The 27161-nt window shown below is 36.3% G+C and overlaps 1 protein-coding gene across 2 annotated transcripts in view; it reads left to right on the top strand.

Moving 5' to 3' along the window:
* The window catches only part of LOC128985628 (uncharacterized), a 140643-nt gene that overhangs the window by 105104 nt on the left and 8378 nt on the right, over window positions 1-27161 (top strand). Inside the window, exons 4-18 of one of the 2 annotated variants that reach the window (XM_054405339.1) lie at window positions 4337-4550; window positions 5195-5311; window positions 5760-5863; window positions 6139-6266; window positions 7161-7430; window positions 8169-8388; window positions 8937-9089; window positions 9583-9836; window positions 10640-10782; window positions 15839-15918; window positions 16670-16909; window positions 17667-17867; window positions 18451-18633; window positions 19258-19548; window positions 20208-20448. In XM_054405339.1, the coding sequence (XP_054261314.1) occupies window positions 4337-4550; window positions 5195-5311; window positions 5760-5863; window positions 6139-6266; window positions 7161-7430; window positions 8169-8388; window positions 8937-9089; window positions 9583-9836; window positions 10640-10782; window positions 15839-15918; window positions 16670-16909; window positions 17667-17867; window positions 18451-18633; window positions 19258-19548; window positions 20208-20448 (2839 nt within the window). The remainder of the gene's footprint in view (window positions 1-4336; window positions 4551-5194; window positions 5312-5759; window positions 5864-6138; window positions 6267-7160; window positions 7431-8168; window positions 8389-8936; window positions 9090-9582; window positions 9837-10639; window positions 10783-15838; window positions 15919-16669; window positions 16910-17666; window positions 17868-18450; window positions 18634-19257; window positions 19549-20207; window positions 20449-27161) is intronic. The other variant, XM_054405340.1, reaches the window with a different exon arrangement.

The following is a 27161-nucleotide window of genomic DNA, read 5'->3' on the forward strand; positions in this document are numbered from 1 at the left end:
GTACAGCCACCTGTTAACCTGAAGTAATGTGGAAAACAATTCTGGGCTACAACCTAAAAGAACAAAATAAAACTTTAATATTATTTTACAAACTTTAAAGGACCAACTGTAGGCACAAGTGAAAATTTGAGTAAAAATATTAAAATTTTATATCCCAAAAATCCTTACACAATGGCACACAATTTTTAAGTAACACCAATGAAACAAAACAACTGATTATTACTCGTATAAGTCACCAAATAGTCGTCATTGGTTGTTTTACATTAGGTAAAAAAATTACAACTTTTTACTCTGAATCTTGGTAGGGTAACTGGTAACTTTCAAGCTCAAAAGTAGATATGTAAGCTAAAAAATATTTTTATTTGAGAATATTGTTACGAAGTTCGAAAAAGTTCCAATTTTGCTTTCAAGAAGTTTGAATTTCTGTTAAGCCTCTTCCATGGAAGGCTGTTTGATGTTAAGCTTCATTGTTAGAAAGCAGTTTATTGCTCTTTTCACTTCTCGTTTATGCTGCTTTGCCTCAATTGTAATAATTGGTTGAAATGTTACCTTCCTTGTTCAAAATTTGGTGAGAGTAGAACTAAAGTTTTATTTCTCTTTGTTGTATAGGTAGACATATCTTACAGCAGAAGGTAAAATTTAAATCTTGTTTATGAACGGTTCTATGTTTCTGTTACCTATCGCTTAGTAGTAGTTATAAAATTGAAAAAAAGAGAAAATACAAATATTAATAACACAACGCACAACCTTGTGAAGTTATGATTCCTAAACAACTGCAATGATGATGATATCATACCATATGTGTAACCTACTTAGGTTATTGTGAATATTAAAACCATAGTTATTTTATACAACCTGGTAAACGGCAATAAACTTTCTTATTCTTATTGGGTCAGAACACAAGACTTTAACTTTCAGTCCTACCAACCAAATCATGATCTTTCTTTTACTTCGCACTACTCAAGAAAAAAATATATTAAAAACTGATCCAAGAACATAAATTAGGTCTAGTTTTAGTGAAGTATTGATTTTAAAACATTTAAAATATGGGTCCTTAGTTATCATTAGACCTGTAAATAGTGAATGGGTGAACTTTGGAGGTGTTTATTTAACTGATGTATCCAATGTTTAGTTATCTTTTGTTTTTACGAGCCATTGATGTTTTTCTAAGATTCTCCCTATTTCTTTCAAATCACTTATAATCTTTCTTCAAAAAGATTAAAATTAGTTTATTTTTTACTGATTCCCCCCTTGTATTGTTTAAAAAGGTTCACACTCACACAGTAGGCCTACCTGTTGACAGGAAATTTTAACATCACCAATAATATTTTTTTAGCTCATGATCTTTAATACCCCCGCCGCAGCAAACCTGCAGACTTAGCGAATTTCCATCTGCCTGATTGGATTTAAACTAAAATGTCTCCTTAAAAATATCACATTTATTCCCTATTTTAACAGAATTAGTTTAATGAGTACTTAGGTTTGCTGCAACAGGGAGGGTAAAAAAGTTTTTTTTATGTAAAATATTAAAATCACCAATGTTGTGGTTTAGTAAGAAATTAATGTATTTTACAAATTTGATCAAAATATGTTCATAAACAAGCAAACTACAACAGTTGACTTATTCTCCATAAGAATAACATGGGAATTTTAAAATTACAATTTTTTTGAATTTTCTACTTAACAATTAGACGCATAATAACGCTTCAATATACTAAATTATTTGTTTTTTTAAGCTCTACAAAATGGTTTAAAAATAAATTGTGAAATTTTGTTTTTTTAGGGTCAAAAATGGGAAAAACCTATTTTTACCCCATAAAACCCCCCATAAACCCCCGTTCCCATAGTCCGATCATGCTGGTTCGCGAACTCATTCAAGTTTATCCCGCCTTACACCTTCAAACCAAATTTTATCAAAATCGGACAAAAATTACTCAAGTTATCGTGCGGATGGACACATATATATATATATACTAGTGGCCTGTAGGGGCCATAGCCCCTAATTTAGACTACAATAAAAAACTATATATAAAAAGACAAATAATCGAAATATGTTTTTAAAATTATCAATTTTATGTTACTTAAAATTAACAGTGTTTGTAAAATAATGATTAAATCAATAACACAACATATTAACAAATGGAAACGTGCACACGGTTTGGCCTGAGCCCGGAGAACCACGAATCAGAGCTGAAATCATACAGTTAAACATTGCACATCTTTTCTAGTTTAAAATTGATGATCTTAGGAATTCTGTTATAGTTTCCATTTTGAGAACCAAATGTAAAGGTTAAAATTATTATTAATTATTATGAAGGCAATTCCCCATTTCGCGGTAGTAAGTAAAAAATATATCTATGAATTTGTTCCTGAATTTTAAGACAGTAAGGCCCATTTCCCGGAATCTCTTTTTGTATAGCGGAAAGCGACGCAAAAGCCATTGCACTGTTGTATTGCCTTATGTTTTTTATGAAGTTCGAATCATGTAAAAACAGTTCTTTTAGTTCGTCATTTGCTTGTGGTTGTGGCATGTCCATTGTGGCAACATGCGTTGAAATGTCCATTTGTGGCCTCCTCTGCAAAATGAAATGCGCCACAATGCATGCAAGTGCTTTAAGAGGACCTATATTGTGAGAAACAACAATCAACTAATTTTCCAGCGTTTTTCTAAAGACAGGTTGTAAAACAGCTTCTGGATTTCTTTCACAATTAGGCCCTACATGACGTTCTCTTTTGCATTTCTTAAGTCTGTTGAATTCCTGGACACTCTTCCACGTCTTGCAGGTCTTCCCCTACCCTGTCTAGTTACTTCACTCATTATAAAAACGGAAAACAAAAAAAATAAACACAATCCTTTTTGAAACATTATTTACCAACATTGTCTTTCGGAATAAATGTAAAAATTGCAAATAAATAAGTAACAGCTGATAGAATGCAGACGTTTTTCAGTCCCCATGCATTTCTTATGGTGGATATTTTACGTTATATCTCGTTTTCTGGTAGCTTTATGGGAATTCTGCTATTTTTCCCGAGTCCCTGGGGTCAATACCTTTAATTTAAGACCCCTCCCACTTTTCTGCGACTTACCAGACGTCCACAATTTTCTGGTAAAAATTAGGTCTTACAGAATTATATATATAGATATATATATATATATATATCTATATATAGATATATAAAAATTTGAACGAATGGTGTTTTTGGCCTCTGGGGACATCAAAATGAAAAAGTAAATCGGTCCCGGGCTTAGGTCTTACCATGAGACCTACGGTAATAGCTACTTCCCTATAGGGAAATTCGCTAAAAGAGAGAATAATAGGAGCCACTTCTAATTAATAAGTTAATTATTTCTAATTATTTCACATTAGTTCTCAGTAGATTATTATGTTATTATTGAAATTCTCGTTTGTTAAGAGTAAATGTTGGTTTTATAAAACTTGAAAACAAGGATCCAAAAATATTTGTAGTGGTTAAATGTTAATAATTTGTGTCATGGACATTCTAGAACCCTCGTGTTTACTAAGTATCTTGTCATCTTGTGCCGTGAAGATAAGATACCGAATAATCTCACAGTGCAGTTCTTGTTCCTTTACTTTGCGATCAAATGAAATGCATCATAACATCAAAATGTATTTCTTAATTCCCCCAGCAGTAACGTTTCTTGTGACACAACATTATTGTGTCAAATCCATCTTCTGTTTAATTTATCAATCACACTAACATATGCAGGACACCCCTTCTATCTACAACAGGATTTATCCTCTATCTACAATGACGTCTTTCGTTATATTCGTTAGAAGCTCAACCATTGTTAAGACCTAGTTACGGTACCTTACTAAAATGAAAATGGTCGACCAAAAGCGTTAGGGTAGTACCGGTAGTTTCTAAGCTTCAAAACTTCACTACCACAACACATGTCTGGTATAGCTTTCTGCGTTTTTTTTATTTTTTTATTTGGTTTTTACAATGTTGTCGATGGCCTCTTATAACCTCTTATGTTTATACATATAACCTGTGTTTTGGATGTATCAAGCAAAGCAAGAGTTGATATTTTACAAGAATAAACCAATTTTTAAATCAGTAAGAAATCAGCGGGACGCATCTTAAACGTCTGCCTCAGTTGTTTTGTCACACTACCGACTGAGCCACTGACTCACCTTAATTATGCTCAGTTGTATGTTGTAAGTGACCTATTGCCTTTGTAGCTGAAAAGGTTGCCTAAGGTAACATATGTTAGGTTTTTCAAAAGGTAACATAACCTAACCCAACCCCGTTTTGTTACTACATACCCTAATATGACTAACAAGGTAACATAATCTTGTGTTCGTTGTTGCAGATCGTACGAATATCAGAGACCAAGGAAGGGTTCTTAGACCTGGTAGACCTCGAGAACCAGTTGCAGTTTCAGCGGACTGTGGAAGGAGATCGAACTCTCATCGGTTGTTTCTCCGCAGCCTCAAACATCACTGGTATCTTAGCAGACGACATTGCAACCACACTGTTGCTGCATCAGTATGGCGCTCTGGCATTCTGGGACTACGCAACTGCAGGTGGAAAAGATTTCCTTTTCTTTTTGATAATTAAGTTAGAAAAGTACAGTACTTTTAAAATGTAACCTGCTGTAACTCTTGGTTCTGGCAAAAAACTCCAATCCTTGATACTGAGCGAGTTACTCTAACTCCCCTCACAGCCACTTTTTATTTTTGATGTTTACAACCTGAAAATAATCTTGATGGTTTCAACAGGCAAATTAATTCTCCAAACCTATCTGCACCCTTTATCCCTTACTTTGGTTCTTACGTTTAATTTATTCTTCGACTTATCTAATATGTCTTCCAGTGTAGGCAACTCCATTTTGTTAAAATAAGAATATTTATTGTTCTTAAAACATTTTACAATGCAATAGAATAGGGTTTGTCATTTAGAGAAAATTGCACACTACTGATAACATGACCCTAGATAACATTGACCGATCTGATCTCTCCCCTGCTCAAAAACCAAACTAGACAGCAATGTGCACATCCGGTTTTAGGGCCCTGGGGCTGCAAACAGCTTTTGCACCCCTATCCTACAAGAAGGGCTGGAGGCCCTCCACAGAAAATGTTTGCAATTAAAGTACCTGGGTGAAGTCATTCTCTTTGCATTTATGTATTAAACCAAATCTGCAAATTTGTATAACATTGTTTGTTTTCAGCTCCGTACGTTCAGCTGGACATGAACCCTCTACTCCCAGGAGTCAATGAGAAAGCTGTGTACAAAGATGCTATGTTCTTCTCCGGACACAAGTTTGTGGGCGGGGTTCAGACACCTGGTACGGCAAATGGTTCTATACAAGTTGTAAAATAAGTAATGGAATTAGTTGTATTTTTGTTTTGAGCTTATTTACTGATACATCAGGAAAAATATAGGCTGCACATTTTCTTTCTCAATATTTTACAAAATTCATCATCTGTATTCTTGTTTTGAATACATGTATTTTATTTGAAATGATCTGCGTTGTCAGGGCCAAATTATCCATTATACTATACTATACTAGGATTTTTTTTTTTTCTTTAAGGAGAAAAGTTAAAATCCAGAAACGGCATCTAGCTATTGGAAAAACGCTTTAAACTGTTTATTGTTAAGATAGTAATTTTTAACATAGCCACAAACTCACTATTCGGTGCTTGAGGTCTTCATTATCTTCTTGAGGTCATAATGAGATATTTAACTAGTATAAGGTGATTGATAACTCAATGAAGAGCCATTTGTTTTAACAGGTATCCTAGTGGCAAAGAAATCCCTCTTTGTCAACTCCGTACCTCAAGGATGTGGTGGAGGAACTGTTTTCTTCGTCACTGCTTCAGGACACAAATATCTCAAGGTACAATTAATTCTTCCCTCCTCCAAGACAATTCGTTGGTTGTGTAGAGAAAATCCTACTGACAAAAACGTTTATCTTGATAAGAAGTTAAATTATTTTCTTGAGCTTATTTTCTCATCAACGTTTTCTGTTAAAAACAAACTATCTTTTAAAAGATGATAAACAATCCTGTAAATTTTGCACTTTTGTCCATATTCTGTCCCCAGTTATAATAAAAGTTAAAATTTAACCAATATCCAAGACCAGCTGATATACTTGATGTATTTGTCTCGCAGGACGTTGAGATGAGAGAAGAGGGAGGTACGGCGGCCATCGTAGAATCCATCCGAGCTGGACTTGCGATGCAGCTCAAAATGACTGTTGGAGTGGCCAACATCATGGCCAGAGAAGAGAAAATTACAAAGTTAGTAGGCCCTATCTATAGATTTTAAATTTGATTGATTTTCTTTGTATCAGGAATTTTGTGATAACTATTTCAAGTAATCGATCACTAGAAAGAAAAATTGTAAAACAATAATAATGGTTTGTCAGATTCATAATCTTTAAATCTTTTGTTGCCGGTGTTAGTCTTAGCCTAGTCATTTAATAGCGGGAGAAAAACAATTAGTTGTAAATTATCTCTGAAGACGTGGTTGACGCTAACAAAATGTAGTCTAATCTAATTACTACACTAACAATTTTCTACACTCCATCAAAAAAATAATCAAGCCAAAGGCAAAATCTGTTTAACTTATACGAATGTCACGGGGAAAATTAAAAACTACTAGTTAATCTGTTTACAAACTTTAAACTGAAACTTGTCTGGCGAATGTTACGGAAATGCAGTGAGTTTGTTTGGTGTAGCTATATCTGTTTTACGATAAACACCCGAGTTTTCATGATGTTGTTTGTTTCAAGCTTGACTGAGCACCAAAGCTTCACCAATATTTACTTAGCTATTCTGTGTTACCAAACATTTAGTTACGTTTATAATTTTTTGTCCTAGGACACTAGACTCTAGTCCATGATCGTTTTTGCTAGCCCTAGGGGTTGCGTCATTATCATTTGGATAAAATTAATTGGTGATATGGCTGGATTTGAACCCAGGACCTCAGGGACCGTAAGTCCCAGGCTCTACCACTAGACCCTTGCTCCCCTACACTTGTGGCTGTTACACAAGTGAAAGCTGCTATGTTTGGGGTTTTGTCCGAAAATGTTATTCAATAGAAAATCATGGTCATTGTACATATTCTTTGTGGATACTAAAATCTTCAGAATAATGTTAGGACATCTGTTAATTTGTCCCACGTTTTTACAGGTTGATGCTCTCCCACTTACGCAAGATTCCGGAGATTATCTTGTTAGGTAACGGGTCCCAGTCAGCCAAACGTCTTGCTGTGTTTTCGTTTCTTGTGCGCCATCCCCGGGGGACGTTCCTCCATCATAACTTTGTTTGCGCCGTACTCAACGATGTGTTCGGCATACAAGCCCGAGGAGGGTGTGCTTGCGCCGGACCTTACGCTCAGGATCTGCTCGGCATAGACGAGGATCTGGCGCAGGAGTATGAGACTATACTACTGGAAGATGAGTAAGTATATTAAAATGGTTTGATCCTACCAATAGAAACTCAAAATGTTTAACTTTTTATGAACATTTTCACTAAAACAAGTGGAAGTCTTAAAATGTTGCACCTAAAATATTAAAAATTGAAAATAAACGTGGTTTGAAGAGTTGGCTTGAAGTTTATTAGATATGCCAAAGATTTAAAATACAATCTAACATAATTATTTTAAATTTAGGGTTTAATAAGGAGTCATTTTTTCTTTTTTGATTTCAATTGTTAATAACTTCATACCAGAGATCTTCTAGCTGAAACTAGTAGCTTTTGGTTATTAAATAAATTTGTAAAATTCTAGATTTATAGCCAAAACTACTTTATTTTGAGTGGTTACAGTAGTTTGTGTAAACCAAAGTCATATCATGTTCTTTAATAGATTTGATACTACTATAGTTCGGCCGCTTAGAAAACGACCTGCGCGCTAATGCTAAATCAATGCTGGAGGAGGTCGCTTTCTAAGCGGCCGAACTATAGGACAAGCCATTTTGGTGAAAAATATTTATCGTAGTAAAAGGAAAGATAGAAAAAAGGCATCGTGCAAAAACTTCCCATTAACTTTTTGAATCCTTTGTCTTTTTTTGGAGTTATTTGTGGTGTACTAGGTCAACCCAAGGTACGAGGAAATCTGTATTCACTTCAAAGATAAAAATACATCTATAAAATCTATTTAAGACTCAATCTGTTATAAATATTCCTCTTCTTCTTCAGGAACCTGGATCGCCACCATTTGCGTCGCCATGAGGAGCATTCGTCGTACGAGATGTTGCGTCCAGGCTTCACTCGGCTCTCGCTGCCGTACCACATGGCCGAGCCCGAGGTACTGTTTGTCATGGAGGCAGTCAAGATGGTCGCCACGGAGGGGTGGAAACTGCTGCCTCAGTACGTCGTCAACCCCGAGACTGGGGAATGGAGGCATCACTCGAACTCCGTGAGTGACTCGTAATACTATGTTCTTTTTGATAAATTTGCCACAGCTTGACCATATCACAGAGAAGTAAGGTGCAGAGGAAACATTCAATGGTAAGCTGGTGTCTAGCACTTGTGCTGGTGTCTGGGGCAAAGTCTAACTCCGATCCCTCACCCTTATGAATAGTTCGGCCAAAGTTTCTGTGCGTGCGGCCAGAACTGGTTAGGTCTAAATGAGGGGGTTGGCGGGGGTACTTTTGTGAAAACATTTGTGTCATCTTGCTACTTAGTGTGACTCACTCCTACCCCCAGCTCTGCCAATAACTAGCACCTGTATGATTTAGTTCGGCTAGTAGCCACCCGTCCACGCGCACAGAAGTGTTGACCGAACATTAATGGTTCTACATCACTCATGGTGGAGTAAGAGTCTGTCATTTGTGAGATAAAATTTCCACATAGTACTTGCCGTTCTTGCTAGTCACAAGTATTTTTCAGTATCAATTAGTATTAAGTAGCAATTAGTCAATGGCTCAATCTATTAATCTTCTAACATTTACAATTATTCTACAGGTGTTCAGAGAGAGGAAGTGGCTGGGTCAGATCCGTTATGTGGATGGCAAGATGGCCATCCATGAGAGGAAGGTTTCCGGAGTCGCGTCATGTCCAACAGACTACAGTGAATGTCTGCAAACTGCCAGGAACATCTTCAATAAGGCTAGAAAGGTAAGCACATTAAAAGTGTCGAGTTGTATTCAGTCATTAAAGTTTTTAGTGAATTGTCAAAATTACCCCACTATTCACTGAAAAGGTTGAAGGTTGAAATCGTTTTAAATATCAATAGCAATTAAAATATAAAATACAAATCTAAAATTGTTATCTTTATCTTCAAGGGCCTTGTAGTTAAAGAAAGGCTTGGTGCAATATTGACGAGTTTGACCTATGGCATATCCAAAAATTTATTTGGACCTATTTCCCTTAAAGGGGTTATTATTCTTAATTACAAAATTCACTGATTATAACTCTACAAAATAAAGATAATTTGGAAATTCTAACTGAGATTCCCAAGTTCAAAGAGATTATGAGCAATCAAGGAGTATTTTATGGTTCCAATACTACAATCACGAAATGAGTTAACTACCAAATCATAACCTCTGTACTGTGTCACGAAACAGAGATTTAGGGCTCTTTTATAAATTGGAAAATCGTTTTTCCCCAGATGGCGCAAAGATACCCTCTTGGAGACCAATGTGTCATGTTCAACGAAGAGACAAACCACCTTCGATGGTTCATGTTGCCAAGCGAGGCACAGGATCTTCTCCTCGGTAACTGCATCAACGTCAAGACATGTGTTCCTTTCACTCCCTCGGACTACGCAGGGAGCCGCGGAGGGGAAAACTCCCCCATCCCTCTGACCACCTTCTCTCGTCATAAGAGTCTGTCCTCACTTGAGATCAAACTTAACAATGCCAAGTAAGTAAATTATCCTCTTTCCCGTTATTCTTTAGTTTGAATGTTAACTAGGCCTTCATCTTCTCCTATTCCTCCATAAATTTCCTATTCCTTTACCATCTCATTTTTCTATTACCCACATCCCTCTTCAACTCATCTATCCATTCCCTGGTCTGAATTTCAACTAAGACTCTTCATCTTCTTCTGCCATTTCACAATTCTTTTTCCTTCACCATCTACCATAAAATTCCTTTCTTTCTCACATCTTACTTTTAGTCATGTAGAATCTAGGTCTGGGTATGGACAATGTCTCTCCATCTTTTTCTCATCCACTCCTCTTCTTTCTTCACCGCCATATCATTATTATTTTTTTCTTACACTCTCTACCTCATCTATTTATTTCCAAGTCCAAGCATAATCAGAGCTTCTCTATTTTCTCTTTTCCCATTCGCTACTCTTCTCTCTTCACCTGCCATCTTGTTTTTCATTTTTTCCGCTTGCTCCTCCTCATCCATCCGTTTCTAAGTCCAAGCATTAACAAAGCCTCTTCATCTTGTGTTTCAATCCAATATTCTTCTTCTTTCACCACCTGCCATCTTATTAACAATTCTTTTAACATCTCTCTCCAACTTGTCTTTCTATTCATGATATGATCTTTGACAGTTTCATATTCTCATATCTCTTGACAGTTTCTCTCCCTCTCCGATCTACCATCTCACTCTTTCAGTCGGATAAAGAAAGTTTAAGTCCACAATTGGTCCTGAAGGCATCTCTCTTCCAACTAATTTTGTATAGAGTAAAGGTTTTGTGTGATTTTGTTTCAGCAGGACAGACATGAGGTCCAGAGCCGACAGCTTTAGTCCACAAACGTTCACTGGAGCGAGAGAGCGATGCTACAGTCTGGGTGGCGACACTTTGCCTCGCAGTAGACGAGAACGACAGATCAGCTGTAGCAGCCAAACTGACGGTAAAAACCTTCTTTCCATTCCGTTAGACCCTTCTAGATGTTATTTTAGGCTGGCTGAACACAGCAATGGTATTTAGTGGAAGATATGCTGTAACAAGTAAACGTGATGTATTAAGAATAAATATTTGTTTTTGTTTGACGTGTTAAATTTGTTTGTGATAATCGTTTAATTATAGCTGGGTATCTGAGTCAGGGCCAAACATTCTGAAGGTTGCCGGTTCAATCCTGAGGAAAGACAAATTTTTGATAATTTGAACCCAAAACCAGCTGTTTTCAATTGAGAAATGGTCGTGGCTTAAGAAACAGCTGATCTAACTCAGCAACAAAGCTACACGGATCTTCTCACTCCATTTTATACTCATCCTACATATTATTTAGCTTAAAATAGCCACATAAGTATGTGTTGCAATTATGAAGTAAACTGGATTCAATTGTGACCCATAAAAAACTACTGACTTTTCTCACCATCAAACTGGTACTCTCTCTCTCAGCTACCTAGCTTCTTATACTATATAGAAGGCTATAGTGAAATTCAGTTTTACTAAATATATATATATAGGGTTTATTATATGATGCATTCCCCCAATACTGGAATATTTTCCACTACAATAAATCACCCACAGTATTTGTGGTGCTACTTATGTATTCCTGGAGGAATCTTAATTTATTTTTGATCTAGTAAGAAGATAATTATGTTTACAATGCAGTAACATTTTGTGTTGATTGTTATATGTTCTATTTGTTATGCATGTTTTGTTGAGTCACTGTATTATGTTTGTTTCATGCTTAATCATCCATTTAAATTTTGTTATGTCTACATCAACCACAATCAAATGTTTCTGGATTTTGGAAGTAAATTCACTGGATGTTCAGTGTTACATTGATTTTGATTTTCATTCAGTTTTATAACTTTTTGTAAACATTGTAACTCTTCTTAACGACAATAAAACATATTTTATTTGTTTCTGACTTATTATTTCTCCCAAAGATTATTTTATTCATGGTTGTAACATAATATTTTTTAAGTAGTTTTAAATCAAAACTACTCAAAAACTTTTCAACACACTCTAATTTTCATCTCCAAAAAAACAGATTACTCAAATTGAAACATAATTTTATGTGGCAATGTTGTAACTTTTACAAGATTGTAAATAATATTTTTTTTACCAAATATTTGTTTCTCCATCAGTATTGTTGTAATGATAAAAATATTATTAATGTTAACAACTAGTCCAAACAGTTTTTGGACTGACCATTTGGAAATTATTTAAAAATAAGTTTTAAGGGGGAACAATCATTATAATACTTTCAAAATGTGTTATTAAATCCAAATATAGTATAACCATAGACTAACAACACAAGTAGACTTCTCATCTCATTCTAAATTTTGAAGCTTGTTTTTTGTGTCTAGTTCATGTATACGTCGAAACTGATCGCTAGTGTAGATAAAAATTTGTTTCTATTATTTTAGGGTTATTTTCATGATTTGTGCTTTACTGTTTGGATATATAACTAGGGGATGAGTTATTGTTTATGACTATATCGTTTTATTTGGTTAAACAGTTTTTAAATAACTGAAATAACAAGACACAAATTGTAAACAAAACACAACCTCTACAGTGCACCGGTCAGAACTAACAGTAAAACTGGCTTCAGCTGTTCCATAAGGATGAGAAACCTACTATAGTTCGGCCGCTTATAAAACGACCTGCGCGCTAATGCTAAACCAATGCTGGAGGAGGTCGCTTTCTAAGCGGCCGAACTATATACAGTCACATCTATCCTTGCTCTTTAGATTTTTTAATGAGAGGTTGTTGTCTGAGAAACAGCTGATTGTAGTCACAAAGCTCATTTGTCCAATTTATTTACTTGCTGCTAATCTATTGAACACTCATCATTACCGTACCTCAAAATATAAACTCCGTTGTATATTTGGATGTACACATACATCTAATGAATCTAAATAATCTAGAAAACATGTTTGTGACAACGTCATTTGTAGTAGTTTTGTGAATTGTTTATAAACTACTCAAAACAAGAGCAACAACTATTGTTGCGTATAAATAAATGCTTAAATTATATTACAGCTTCAGTATGATAAATATTTTTGGGCATCACTCACCTTATTGAAATCAGGAGAACGCAAAACTTTCCCATGCCGTTTAGAAATATTATATTACAGCTGTAATGTGATGTTGACATACTAAGCACAAGTAGTTTATTTTAATTAGACCATGAGCCACCAATATGAAACCCTCCCCCCCCCGTGGGAATTTATGACTTATACTTTTTTTGTTGGTATTACCTACCAGATTAAGAATTCAGTTGTTTGCCTCTTTTAAATTACAGCGTATTCCGGAAAATAAAGAAAAACTGAAATTTAAAAACTGTTTTATTTAAATTACAAAAGGGTGGCCTGCGTTAATTACTGGTGCAATATTTTTTTATGGACTTCTTTAGTATGTATTCAAAGGCTTTAAATGAAAATAAAAAAAGTTAATAAAATACCCCCGCTGCAGCAAACCTGCAGGCAATGCGGATTTCAAATTGGCCTGAATTGATTTTCAATTAAATCTATTTAAATAACATTAGATTTAACGAGTACCTCTAGGAAAGGGATTTTAAGAGATTATATTTAAATTAAATAAATTTTATTGAGAAGTTTTAGACGTAATTTTTACTGGAATGTAAGGTTCCAGTAAAATTAACGTCTTAAACTTCGTTTTCCTCATATCAAAATCGGATTTGCGACAGTAATTTTCTTGTTTAAATCTCTTTAAAATAATGTGCTGATTGATATGGGTTGCCTTTAAAAAAAATTAAGTTACTCTTAGCAACCCTGTTTGTGGGTGGGGGGTGAATTTCAAAATATCACCAAAAAGAACCTTACATTACCCTAGAAACGTGTATTGAAGCTTGTTTGAATTTATGCATATTTGTGCTGAGACCATTCATTATTTAGCAGGTTAACCCGTTGTTCCTTACTTTTACCATTAGCTAGGATTTTTTTCCAATCCCGTGGGATCTTGATTTTGGACCTCTCATTAAAAACGTTTCTCCAAATCCCCTTCTCTTTTTCAATGTTTTTAATAGATACATCTAAATTGGTATCCGTAATAAAGTATATCCTGCTGAATTTCTGAAAACGGCTGAAGGCAATCTGTGCTAGTTCACCAGAGGTTTCTGGAATATTAGTAAGAACCTAAAAGTAAGCCATACCGTCAATTACATACATACATTCTTCAATCTTGAGAGGTTCGTCTATACCCTTGTTCTCCAAAGCATGGAGCAGTTTGGCCTTTTCTGTTTTGGTTGGGCATCCATCGACAGTGGCTGATGCCCATGGTACTGGATCTAATGGGTATGTCATCAGCTTCTCAAGGTTAATATCACGTTCCTGGGACAGCAGTAAAACTCCAGAAAAATATTTCTTATTGCTCTTATCTCAACTAATCTGTTTGCATGCAGCTTTCTCTACATTATCTACATTGAGTAAATTGTCTTCCACCGATTCGGGTACAGGTCTTCCAGCTGATAAACAGACCATCTAGGAATTCTGATCACGGTTTTCAACTTCAAGCAGAATAATGCATTGTTCAAAAGCATCAAGTACAGTACTTGCAAAATACTTTGCTCACTTCATTTCATTTCATTTGCTTGCATGTCACTGAGAACAATCTGATGACTTCACCATACTTGCATTTTAAAATTCTAACTTGCTGTGGGCCCGTCCTACGCACAGGAATCAACTAATCAAATCAAATCAAACTAAAAAATCTATACTAAAGGACCCATGCTGCACTGCGGCGTTAAAATAAATATCATATCCGAGAAATAATCAAATTTATTATTTTTGATTGTGTAATACAGTATCTTAAACTTAACTGATTCAAACGATCAATAGCTCAAATTAAAGCCTATAATTGACTGATTATTTTGAGTCTAAAACATATAAAAAAACGTAAACAATACTGGAGCTATTGATATTCAATCATAGAAAAACCTTATAATTTTTTTATGTTGGATGTTCACCTTGCGTTTGCTTGAAAACCGTCCGATTTGAATAACTAATATCTTAAATGCAAGCCGGTATTTCACTGAAGGTTCTTAGACCAAAATATATAGGGTTATATAATTACAAATGGTAAAATACTGTACAATTGAATTTGAAATACGAATTAAAAAATATATCAAACCTATGTTTTTTGGTCGAGTAATAAAGTAGATAAATATACGATGATGCTTGATGTGAAATATATGTGTGCATACTACCAATTTAAGACCTCAATCATGAAGATCGGACGTGTAGAAGAGCCAAAGAAACTCGGAAAAGAAAAAAAACAAATTTAACTCCCTTTAGAAATACATGGGGGGTAAATTTAATTTACGTATAAGCCGAGTGGGACTGTCGATAAATATATACTGATGCTTGATGTGAAATCTGTGCGTGCATACCTTCAATTTGAGACCTCAATAATGAAAATCGGGTGGGTAGAAGCGCCAAACGAACTCGGAAAAGAAAAACCAAATTTAACTCCCATAAGAAATACATGGGAAAAAATGTTGTTTACGTATAAGCCGAGTGGGACTGTAGGCAACTGTATGTCGATGCTTGATGTGAAATCTGTGCGTTAATACCTTCAATTTGAGACCTCAATCATGAAAATCGGTCGGGTTGTAGAGCCAAACGAACTCGCTAAAGAAAAACCATTATTTTAAATATATATATTCATGATATTTTCGTGTTTTCCAGAACATGCTGTAATTCACAAGTGGCAAACACCTAAAATCTTAAAGTACATGTCAATACAAACCAAAAAATGTATATGTCGAAAATTCCCACCGGGGGGGGAGGGGGGGTAAACGCCAGCCTCCGCTCTAAATCTGCTAGACTTTAAATAGTTAACTATCACAATATTAAAAATATTTTTTTTTGGATGACAAGTAATGGAATTGTGAATTTGTTGATAAACTGGATTGAACAGTCATATAATTTTGTATTCCATTTATCTGTAAAATACAAATGTTTTCTTCTAACCTTGCCATGGGTTTGCAGGGTCAGAACAGCCGGCTAGAATGAGTTCAGCAACTCCCCCAGTCGTGGTCACCACTACAAACAACCCTCAACATCTACAGGTAAACATATTAACTTTAAGGGCTGGATTTACCGGAAGTTTCAACAGGCGCAATAAGTTTTGTCCCTGTTGTTTTCCCACAAAACTTCCATTGAATGTTATAAGCTAAAATACATGTCTACATTTACTTTCATTCTACAAATTCTGGCTGCCTGTCCCATATAGGTGATACTTGACGGACAGATTGTATTCTGTATTGCTTAGATTAACAATACAAGAATATACTTCATTCCTTAGTGATCAAGCACAGAAAAAAGTGTGCCTGCAACAGAATGTTTAGTTTGCTCTGGAACCTGCCTTTCAGACTGTTGCAGAAGTTGTCCCAAGTAAGCCTTTTGGGCCTCCATATTGCATGGCTTTTTTCTATGAGTAAGCCATAGTTCTGTGTTTTCTTGGCATAAAATGTTCATGCTACAAGAGATACGTTACAAAAAATATTACCAGAGATTGTCAATTTTAGGTATTCGGGTTATGGCTGCGTCGTTGAATGAGTAGGACTAGAGGCCGACTTTTCTGATACGTAGCACTATCCATCTTCGGGGCAAACTACTATTCAACTGAACGCCAAAGATGGATAACTGCTACGTATCAGAAACGTCAGGCTCTAGACTTACCAATTCAACCACGCAGTCATAACCTAAAGACCTAGATTTGACAATCTGCGGTGACCGTGAAAGCCTATCATCTAGAAAATATTACCTCAGATAATTTAAAAATGTTACTCATTATTGATTTACATAAATGTTTTCCAGGCGTACATGCATGAAGTGAGCATGTCACTAGCCACCGAGATCAAGTCAGAGATCCGTGAGGTGATCAACCGCGTAGAGGACGTGTTGTCCTCCGAGAGTGCGGACGAGAGTTGCAGCAACCATGTGGTCGACGGCAACGCAGGGACACCATCGGTAGTCATCAATCCCCCGGTGTTCGACTTGGGGTGCAACCAACAGAGCATGATCATGCAACCGTCATGCATGCAACCGCTCACTGTGGTAAATTAGTTTATGCAAGTTAAAAATAAGTTTTTTTCTGGATTTTAATTTTTTCAAGGTTTGATTTTGCTAGACCTACTTTAACTGTCCTTTACCAAAAGTACCTCAATTGAATTGTATCTAGTTTTGAAAATGCATAGTTCAAGAGTAGGCTATTAACGTGAAAGTTAACTGGGACCAATTACTATTTTAAATTAGAAAAATTGAAATTTTAGTCAACTGAATGATTAAATTTTTAAAACTATACAGTTTGCAAATTTTTAAGCTGCTAGACTGTTCACAGCCCACTAACATCAGAAATCAGTGCACAGGCTGGTTCTTAGTCTGTCTGATAAAATTATATTCTATCCTAGCACCTTTTATGGCATAGTGCAGAGAAATTTGAACTATTTTCTATAACGTGGTCATCAGGGTAACACCATGTCATATGACAGATAACTTGGGCTGACATTTCGTACTTTAGCAGTTGGCCATCACTATTATTGAAACATCAGCTCTAGTTACCTGTAACATCATTTTATTAGGTTTTAGTAGTAATTGAAGGGATAATTTTCTTTCCTACTCTCCGAAAAACTCCCGTATTTGGACACAATATCAGTTATACGTTTAGTGTTCTTTTGTTCTGTATCTTTTAGCCTTTGGACTCTAATTTTCTAAGGTAAACTAGCTGAACTCTATTACCTTTTCAACAAAATTTCTAACCAGCCTAACCGCTTGAAATATAACCGTGTGAGTTAACCGTTAATTTATTTTACAGCAGATGCCGGTAGGCCCAGCACCTTCTCTCCACCGAGCCTTCTCATCTCCGAATACTTCCGTCTCCTACTTCCAGACGATGGACCCGTCTCTTGTCAACAACTCGCCTCAAAGCTCAATCTCGGCCGATCATGTGGCCGAGTGTCTGGCGGAACTTACAGGAGAGATGGTGTCTGAGCTCAAGTCTGAGATACGAGAAATGGTTAGTATTTCTACTGAACATTTTGATAAAACAAAAAAACCTAGCTACATTTAGGAATCTCTTAAAAAAAAACAATCTTTTAGTTAAGACCATTTTAGTTAAAATGTGAAAATCCTGTTTTCAATGTAGACATAGTAAACAATAAAAACGGATATTAACATTTTTTTTTTATTTTCAGGCAATTTTTGGCTGCTTTTATTGAGTATTTTCAAGAAATGCATAATAGTAAATTGTAGGACATTTTATTCTCTTTCGTAATATTACCTTCCACTTTATTTGATTTCCTCACCATTTGAAAGTTATTTGCAAAAACGTTAAGCAACCTCCCAATTTATAGTGGTGAAAAAATTTGGGATTTCTTTTTAACTTTGTACAATTAAATCTACAGTTCTACTGGATCGATTTTGTTAAATAATTTGTTGTTGGAAGGCAATGAAGGCATAAACTCTTTGAGTTGCTTTTTCATTTTCAAATATTATTTATCGAGGGAAGTTTAATAGTATAACAGTTATGAAGCGATAAACACCCGGTATTATGGAGTTCCATGTTGTCCAAAGATAGAAGATAATGCATTTTTCTGCAGGTATCGCAAGTAGACGAGCTGATCTCTCCGAGCAGTGAGTCCGGACGTACTAATTCCCCTGAGGCGGAGGAACCTCGACCGAGGTTGTCTGAGGAAGATTCCTCACTTCCGGACGTTGTGGAAGTAGAGAGTCTTGCGTCTATTGCTGAAGGAGTCGAGGACTGTCACAAACTCAAGTTCAAGGTAATGAAAGTTGTTGGTTATTAATGTACTGAAACTTTGTAGTTAGGTCGTATTGACTCTTTATAGTTAAGTCTTTCTGACTTTGTCGTTGGGTTGTGCTGACTCTTTGCAGTTAGGTCTTACTGACTCTTGTAGTTAGGTCATACTGACCTTTTGTAGTTAGGACGTACATACTCTTTGTAGTTGGATCTTGTAGATCTCTTCTAAGAGGATTTCGTAAATAGGTAGTTGTTTAAGTTAAAACTTAAATTTTAGATCAAGTTTTATAAGGGAAACAAACTCATGGCTAAAATATTACGATAGAGAAAAAAGGCTGACTTATGTCCTTAAACCAATTTAACCTATGCTAACTACCCTATGACCTAGGCTATGGTTAGCACTAGATTTGATTATGTACCTTTAAGTGAATAGTATGATACCAGTAAGTCATACAATTGGTCCACAGCTATTGTGATTCTATTCTAACCTCTAACTAATTTTATACATTAATTTTATTTCATTTACTTTCCGTAATTTTATACCTCACTTGGTAAACAAAAATTATGGTTATACACTATGATATTTATCAAAACAAAAACTTTCACGGGTTTACAATGAATTAGTCTAAACCAAAAGTGTTTACAGGACGCTAGGAGATCGACAGTAAACAGCATCAGTTCGCAAGACAGCGGCATCAACCTGAGTTATCACGAAAGGGATTCATCACCCGCAGACACAATCTGGCGTAGAAACGGACACACAAATGAGACTAGAGAGATGAACAAGAAGGCGGCGGCTACGAACAAGAAGGTGGAGCTTTGCACGCTGGTTTGCAAGCGAGACCAGGAGAACGAACTTGCGGACAACTTGAAACAGAATCTTGCCAAACCGAGGTGGCATTGCCCACCAAAGAATATCTGGAAACCTACCACAGACGTGAGTTACTATGTTTGTCTACTTTTCTGGTATCATGGTGCAGTAAGTACAGTGTAACATCAATTAAAATAACAACTAAAAATCTCTGTTATTTATCTCAAAAATAGGTATATCGTCTTTTATAATAATTTGTTGACACGCTAGAGGCTTTTGAATAATATACAGTGTATAAATCAGGATGTATACTGTAAAAAATAGTTATATATGAACACATGTAGCATACAATGTGTTACTTCTTTAAAAAACCATTGTAAATTCCCAATCTGTTATGATTTATATAAAAATTGTCTTAGTCCTGGTCCCATTAGTGCTGATACATGGCGTCTTACTGTATTCTTTGATCCAGCATGTTTGGAACTTCTGGAATCAGCATTGTTACAATAAACGTTGGATTACTGAGCACTGTCTAAAAATTGCAGTTTTGACAAGAATATGGTGTGTTACATAGAAGTGTCTTGGACTTTGAGGCGGAAGGGACAGATCCATTCCCGGCTTACAAAACATTTAAATAACACTCTCTTTTTCATCTCTAAACAGTGCCCACTTTGAGGGCAAGAACGAAAAATTAGTAGAAACAGGGTTAAAGTAGAGAGTTGATTAAAAAGTATTACTTTCTGGTCACTTACCAAATTCTTTAACCACCAATGTTTTCATCACAGGCGATAAAAGAGTTCAACATGATCCAAGAGGGGGACAGAGTGCTGGTGTGTCTGTCCGGAGGTAAAGACTCTCTATCTCTTCTGCACACACTGCACCAGTACCAGTACTACGCTAACAGCAAAGGCCTACACTTCACGCTGGGAGCCGCCACAGTAGACCCGGGCAGCTCGGCCTACAATCCTCGTCCGCTCATACCCTACCTGCAGGCGCTCGGGGTGCACTACTTGTACGAGGAACAATGTGAGTTGACGTTTATCTTCGTGGATAATTTGTTGTCGTATGTTGTATGTTCAAGTGCTGTCCTTAATAACAAACTCCCTGTTTACGGTTGTACTTCACAAGGAAAGAAATAGTAGGAAGGGGTAGTCAGTGGCATATCCAAGGGGGGGTTTGGGGTTTGAACCCCCCACCTTGATCTTAAAACGTGATTTTTTTACAGTTAAACTTTTTTTCTACAATTAAAAAATCTCTTGTATATGTCTCTAATAGCCTAAAAATATTAGTTTTTAGATCTAATTTTCAAAAGTTTCCCAGGGAGGGTTCCCCCTTAGGGTCAACCTAGTTATGCCCAGTGCTCGATTTGTGTGAGAATGCGGCGGAACGGGGTTCCAGTACCTCTCTTTTGGAAATTGGCATAAATAGGTACTAATCACATAAAATGATGACAGTTCCAGCAACTATTGTTTTACAAATCAAGCAGTTATCCCTGTGGGTGTAGTAGTTTTAAAACTTCCTTTTGAAGAAGCTTCCTTGGAGGTGTGAAATATCAAGTCAATTGTGTTGTGAAGACATAAAGAGCATGAAGATAGAAAGATGTACACAAACTTTTCAAAACTACATTAGGGAGAAGAAACGGATAACTAAGGAAAGAGTTCTGGGCAATTCATGACGTTTTGTCTCTCCAAGGGGGGAAGGAAGAATTAGGAATTCTGCAACTAATTTTAGAAGGTGTCAGAAGTGTCATAAGTATCACTAAGAATTGTTTGGAAAATTGAAATCCTACTATCACTAGTTCCTTTTTAAGAAGCCTCCTTGGATTGGTAAAATACCAAGTAGTTTTTTTGCAAACTTTTTTAGCTATCGACTGCCTGGATCTCTTTTCTTAGATGCAGTATTTGTGTATCCATCCTATCTTCCTTAATGTATTCCTAAACCACTTGTTTTTACTTCAAATCCACATGCTTTTTCCTCCAAAAAAGTATTCATATGCTAAATAAAAAAAATACTGCAAACATTCTTCATAGATAGGCTTTTGTGGCACAAAATCCATACAAGTTTGTAACCCGCTTCCGGGTGTGTTTCGTTAATTTGTCGGGTCGGGGCGTTACGCGTCCCTGATAGCCTAGCCAAGCTGGGTTATTCCGGGGGTCAATTTTGGTCGGGTTTCCCGCTTTTGTATCCTAAAGTCGTTTTCCTGGCTCAGGCGGGAATGTTATGCCTCTTGGCTTTATTCGTGCCTCATCATCGCCAGGAAACGAGTGAATAAAAGAGGGAGATCGAGATTTTGTTTCAAAGTTATAGCTTCGTGCACGACTCTGTTCACAACCTCCTCGGTGGAGTTTTATTTAATTAATTTACTGCCCTACGTCCGTGCGCCACGGACCGAACAGAATTAGTTTAGATGCGTCTTTATTATTTAAAATAATACAATGCGTTTCGGGCGAGTGGACTAGTTCAAAGCCCCATGAGAGAGTAGGAATATGGAAAGGTGCAAACGAACATACAGAGTAGGGCGGAGAAGGGTCGTTATAGAAAGAGTAACATACGAGACACACACACACACAGAGACAGATTGAGCACACAAAGAATTATTTCAAATAGATTAAGCCTAACTAAAAACTAGCTTATTCCCAGATTTTCAGGGATAGCTTACGTCTAACTAATACTAACTTATTTCCGGTGTGCCCGAAGTAATTAAAGCTAACTTATAAATAACTTATTTCCGGGTTTTCCGGAATAGGTAAAGTCTAGCTTATAACTAACTTATTTCCGGGTTTTCCGGAATAGGTTAAAGCTAGCTTATAACAACTAACTTATTTCCGGGTTTTCCGGAATAGGTTAAAGCTAACTTATAACTAACTTATTTCCGGTGTGCCCGACGTAATTAAAGCTAACTTATAAATAACTTATTTCCGGGTTTTCCGGAATAGGTTAAAGCTAACTTATTACTAACTTATTTCCGGTGTGCCCGAAGTAATAGAGAAAGAAGAAAAGCTACTTAGCAAACTACAGCTAACCAAAGCAGTTAGCTGCACACACACAACACATACGATACACAGATCACTCAATTAGCAACAGTCCAGGAATCGAGGAAATGGTGAAGAATGGAAACAGAAGTTGGGGCTTAACTGTCTAACGTCACGGCGAATTAAAATTCCCAAAGCCAATACGAATCCCCAAAGCCTTAGTTAAGCGTTAATAGTCAAAGGTTAAGCGTTATGCTAAGATTTGAAGCAATTTCTAAGGTTAGTGTGTTAGTAGCGGTGTCGTATCATAAGTTAGAATATTTAAATGCATATGGTTCAACACATCAATAATTAGTGGAAGGCTAAATGAATAATTAATAATGAAGTGGTAAATATAGTAAAGAATAGTAAAGCAACTACCTAGAACATTAACAGTTAATAGCGGCTAAGAAACGACATAGAACATAACTACTGTGCACTGGTTCTAGTATAAAAGATAATGAATAGCCAGTGTTGGGAAGTAGCGCGCTACAAGTAGCGACGCTACAGTAGCGCGCTACTTTTTTTGTAGCGTTAGCTGTAGCTACGCTACTTTTAAGATTTTGTAGCTTTAGCTGTAGCTAGCTACATTTTTAAGGTAGTTGTAGCGGAATTTTAGCTACTTTTCTCGCTACATTATCATTGTTTGAGATAGTGATTTTTATCATAACCTCAACCTTACGTGAAACAACCTCTTTCAAACTGAGATTTAAAAAAAAAATTAGGCCTTACTTTCTTGGCTTCATACAGCTGGTTGCAGCCGTTTCATTCCCTATTACAACGTTGTGTGGACATGGAGGCCATTAAATGAGTGTTATCCACATTTTTGGCTCTCATTTCCTTAATTTACTACTCTATGATTACTGTCAGATAAAATAAAATCGCTAGATGCAGACGACGTTTAAACGTTACCGGTGACAAGAGAAGCTATTAAATGCTTGCAAGTGATTGACAGGGAAATTAGTAATCAAATTAGTTTCTTTATTATACCGATAGTGTTTCAACTTGGATTTTAATGGAAACCAACACTAAACCTTAAAATAATGAGAAATCTGGTCTATCAACCTTTGCTTCAGCTGTTGATTGTGGTTCATCGTCACAAGCCCTTCCTTGGTTAGATTACGAAGATTTTTCAAAGGTTTACTAAATTAACAAAGAGGAAATTACCTGATGTGATTTAAGATATGTATAGACTAAATGATAATTGTAACGAAAAAATCTCCATATAACATGAAACTTACATTGAAAAAAATAGCATAGTTTGCTCCTGGTAACAGCTCTTGTATAGGACTATTAATTTCTAGGCTATGCTATGGTTTAAGACGAATACCAAGTCCCAAGTTCAATTATTAGGAATATATCTGTTTAGTCCTTGCAAGAACAAGCCTACTATAGCCAACTTGTTACATAGCCAAGTAGGCCTACATGTTATTTTTACTTTACAAATTTCAACATGTTTAAATTAAAAGCCGATTTCAGGATAAGTTAATGGATACTGTTTTCTGTACCAACTAGGTTGAAGCACAATTTGCCCTATGCATAATGACAATAAAGGACGATTTCTTGACATTGAAAAGTGTTATTCATAGTACAAGAAACTTATCACTTAAAAGTTTATAGCAATGTCGTTTTTAACATTAAAAGAAAGGCAATAAACTCCAATTTCAGTAGGCTAGGCTCTGTAACACAAAAAATTATTTTTAAATAATCGTTTTACAGTTTTATTGATCTTAATTGTTGATATAAGACATCTATAAATGAATCTATATTAAAGAAATAAAATGAGCTTTTAAAATATAGTTTGGTTGTATGTCCTTTGAACTTACTGAAATTTACATTTAAGATGCTTAAAAATAATGCAATATTTAAAAATAAGTACTAAATATGATGGGACACCGAACTATTTGGTTCTGTTGTTGTAATGTTAGGTTTATAATGCCAAAAAATTAAATACAATCTAGGAATAATTTGTTTTCCAATTAATGTTAGATACAATACCTACTGACATTTTTTTAATGTTTGTTCAGTAAAAATGTAGTTGCAATTAATTTTACATTTACCTAATGTGCGTGGAATAAAAACTAACGTCTTTGGAAAAGTAGCTAAAATTGTAGCTGTAGCTACATTTCAATGTAGCTGTAGTTGTAGCTAGCTACTTTTGCGGAACTGTAGCTGTAGCTGTAGCTAAGCTACTTTTTTGGAAATGTAGCAGTAGTTGTAGCTAGCTACATTTTAAAAGTAGCTTCCCCAACACTGTAGAATAGCTACAATGGTTAGTACAGTTCTGAAATATGTACAAACAAATTAAAGCGTGTTAATTAGTAAAGAAGCCAACAAGAACAAAGTATTGAAATCACTCTAATAAATCCACTATTAATTAACTCTTATTCCAATAGATAAAATATCTCACAGCTGAAGTGCTGCTACAGTAATTACGAACAACATTGACTACACACTAAACACCACACATTATATTTAAGTAACACCGTGTTCTCACGGACCTACGCGATAAGCAAAACAAACAAAAACACACGAATATGAAAAAGCCACCTTGCGTGACCGGAACCGATTGAACTTGAATAGATTTAAACAATACAAATAAAACAACACAATTAAAACAGAAAGTAATTACAACCGGGCGGATCTCGTTCTGACCGTTACTTCTTTGAACTCACGGTCTATAAATTATTTATTGAACCAAGTTCAAATATTCCACAAATCAAAGCTGATCGTTATATATTTACAAAGCTATTTTAATAAAACAGATAACACTCTATGTTATAGGAGAACGATAGGAATAATCACGAGTTTAAAAAAAGCGATCTCTGCTAATTATTCAATTAAATTTAAGACTAAACTTCCCGCGGATGTTTGACTTAAATAACGTAATTGATTAACAGTGAATAAACGGTTGGCGTAATAAAAGCGATTGCGAGTGAGGTCGAGTTATCCTAGGCGCCCTAGTTACAACAACGGCGAATGGCGAATGTCGTCCACTTACTTGGCGTGAGCGAGAGTGTAGGGTCGGGGGTCGGGCGTCCTTCTTCTGCCTAATTGCTCAGGCCACTCCCTGCTGACTGTCGACTCTCGCCGACTCCGACTCACTGTTTCGGCGAGCGCCGCGCACATCCAGCGCTGTGGCTGGGGTTCCTGCGCAGGCGCGGGCGACTGATGCGCGGCCCGGTGTTACGGCGGTGAACCACAAGATCAGCTGTTGCTGAACTTGTGTCATCTGCTAATTTGTTTTGTTTACATTTTGGAACTTCGGCGAATTGGCGAGGCGATTCTGCTAGTAAGGGTTTAGTTTTGATTATAAATATTCACGAATAATATGAACCCTTACAAGTTTATGAGGTCAACCGCGTCTTCAGTTGATAGTCCAGCATCTATAGGGGGTTGAGTATGCACTGAAAGTGTAACTCTTTTTGACTTTTGATTGTTGTTGGGGGAATCTTGGAGATGGCAAAAACCGATGTTGTCGCCCTCCCAGCAGGTGCACAACTTGGGGGGGAGGGGGGGAAGGTGCTCTGAGACGCGTACTAGGAAATCGCTTATATCTCGCGAACTAGACATGATAGTAACAAGCTCAAAACGTCATTGTATTACCAACTTCATCTGCTTTAAAAAAATATCCAGGAAAAGTCCCGTATCTATGATATTAGTTGAGTTATTTAACAATTTATTTAAAAATTTGAATAAAAACCCCTAAATAACGTTAAACTATCCATTAAAACCCATTTAAAACAACAAACAGTACAGTTTTTCATCGTGTATAATATGTTTAACACGCTAAAGTGACTTTATATGGTAATTATATCGAAATATTACAAGGTTATGCGAGGTTTCCGATGAAGTGGCACGATGACGCGGGTGACGCCGCTGCGCGGCAAAAATCAGCCTGTAGTAAAGACTTGTAAAAATTGGGTATGTACCGAAAGTGTAACGCATTTTGACTTTTGATTGTTGTTGGGGGCACCGTGGAGATGACAAAAACCGATGTTGTCACCATTCCAGCAGGTGCACAACTTGGTTGAGGGGGGGGGGGGAAGTAGCGCTGAGGTGCGACTGTTCTAGAACACGGCTCATATCTCGTGAACTAAACACGATAGAAACATGTTTTAAACGGCATTGTATTACAAACCGCATCTGCTTTAAATATTTTACAATGAAAAATCCCATATAAATGATAATAATTTAGTTATTTGACATCTTATTAGAAATTACAAATTTAAAGTCGAAATAACGTTTATCTACCTATAACTCTCATAAAACAATGAATGACACTGTGTTTTTTTTTTTTTTTTTAATAGAGGGCCAGGCTTCAAGTAACCATGGGATTGCATCGCAGCTAGAACAGCTTATTGTGCACCCTCATTCACAGGTCCTCATTCTTTGTCAAATCCCAGGTCCTTTGTGAACCGTGAGATCCTTTTGACAATGGTGACCCGTTCTTCCCTTTGATCTCCAGTCGATAGGCCAAGGGATCTCATGCGCAGACCTTGTAGGGCTGGGCACATAAATATCACGTGGAATGCTGTCTCCTCCTCCTCTCCACATTTCCTACATAAGAGGCTTTCAACTTGAATTCCCATCTTGTGTAAATGTCCACGGAATACCCAATGGCCGCTAATAAAGCCAACCACCTTCCGCAGGGTCTTCCTACTCAGCCCAAGGGCTTCTGCCGCTATCGCACCTGTAGGTGCCTTCAGCATTCTCTTTGACTGTACA

This window comes from Macrosteles quadrilineatus, unplaced genomic scaffold, assembly GCF_028750875.1.
Source record: "Macrosteles quadrilineatus isolate MER2022 unplaced genomic scaffold, UCM_ALF_1.0 Scaffold_2__2_contigs__length_208266976, whole genome shotgun sequence".
NCBI classification, from domain to species: domain Eukaryota; kingdom Metazoa; phylum Arthropoda; class Insecta; order Hemiptera; family Cicadellidae; genus Macrosteles; species Macrosteles quadrilineatus.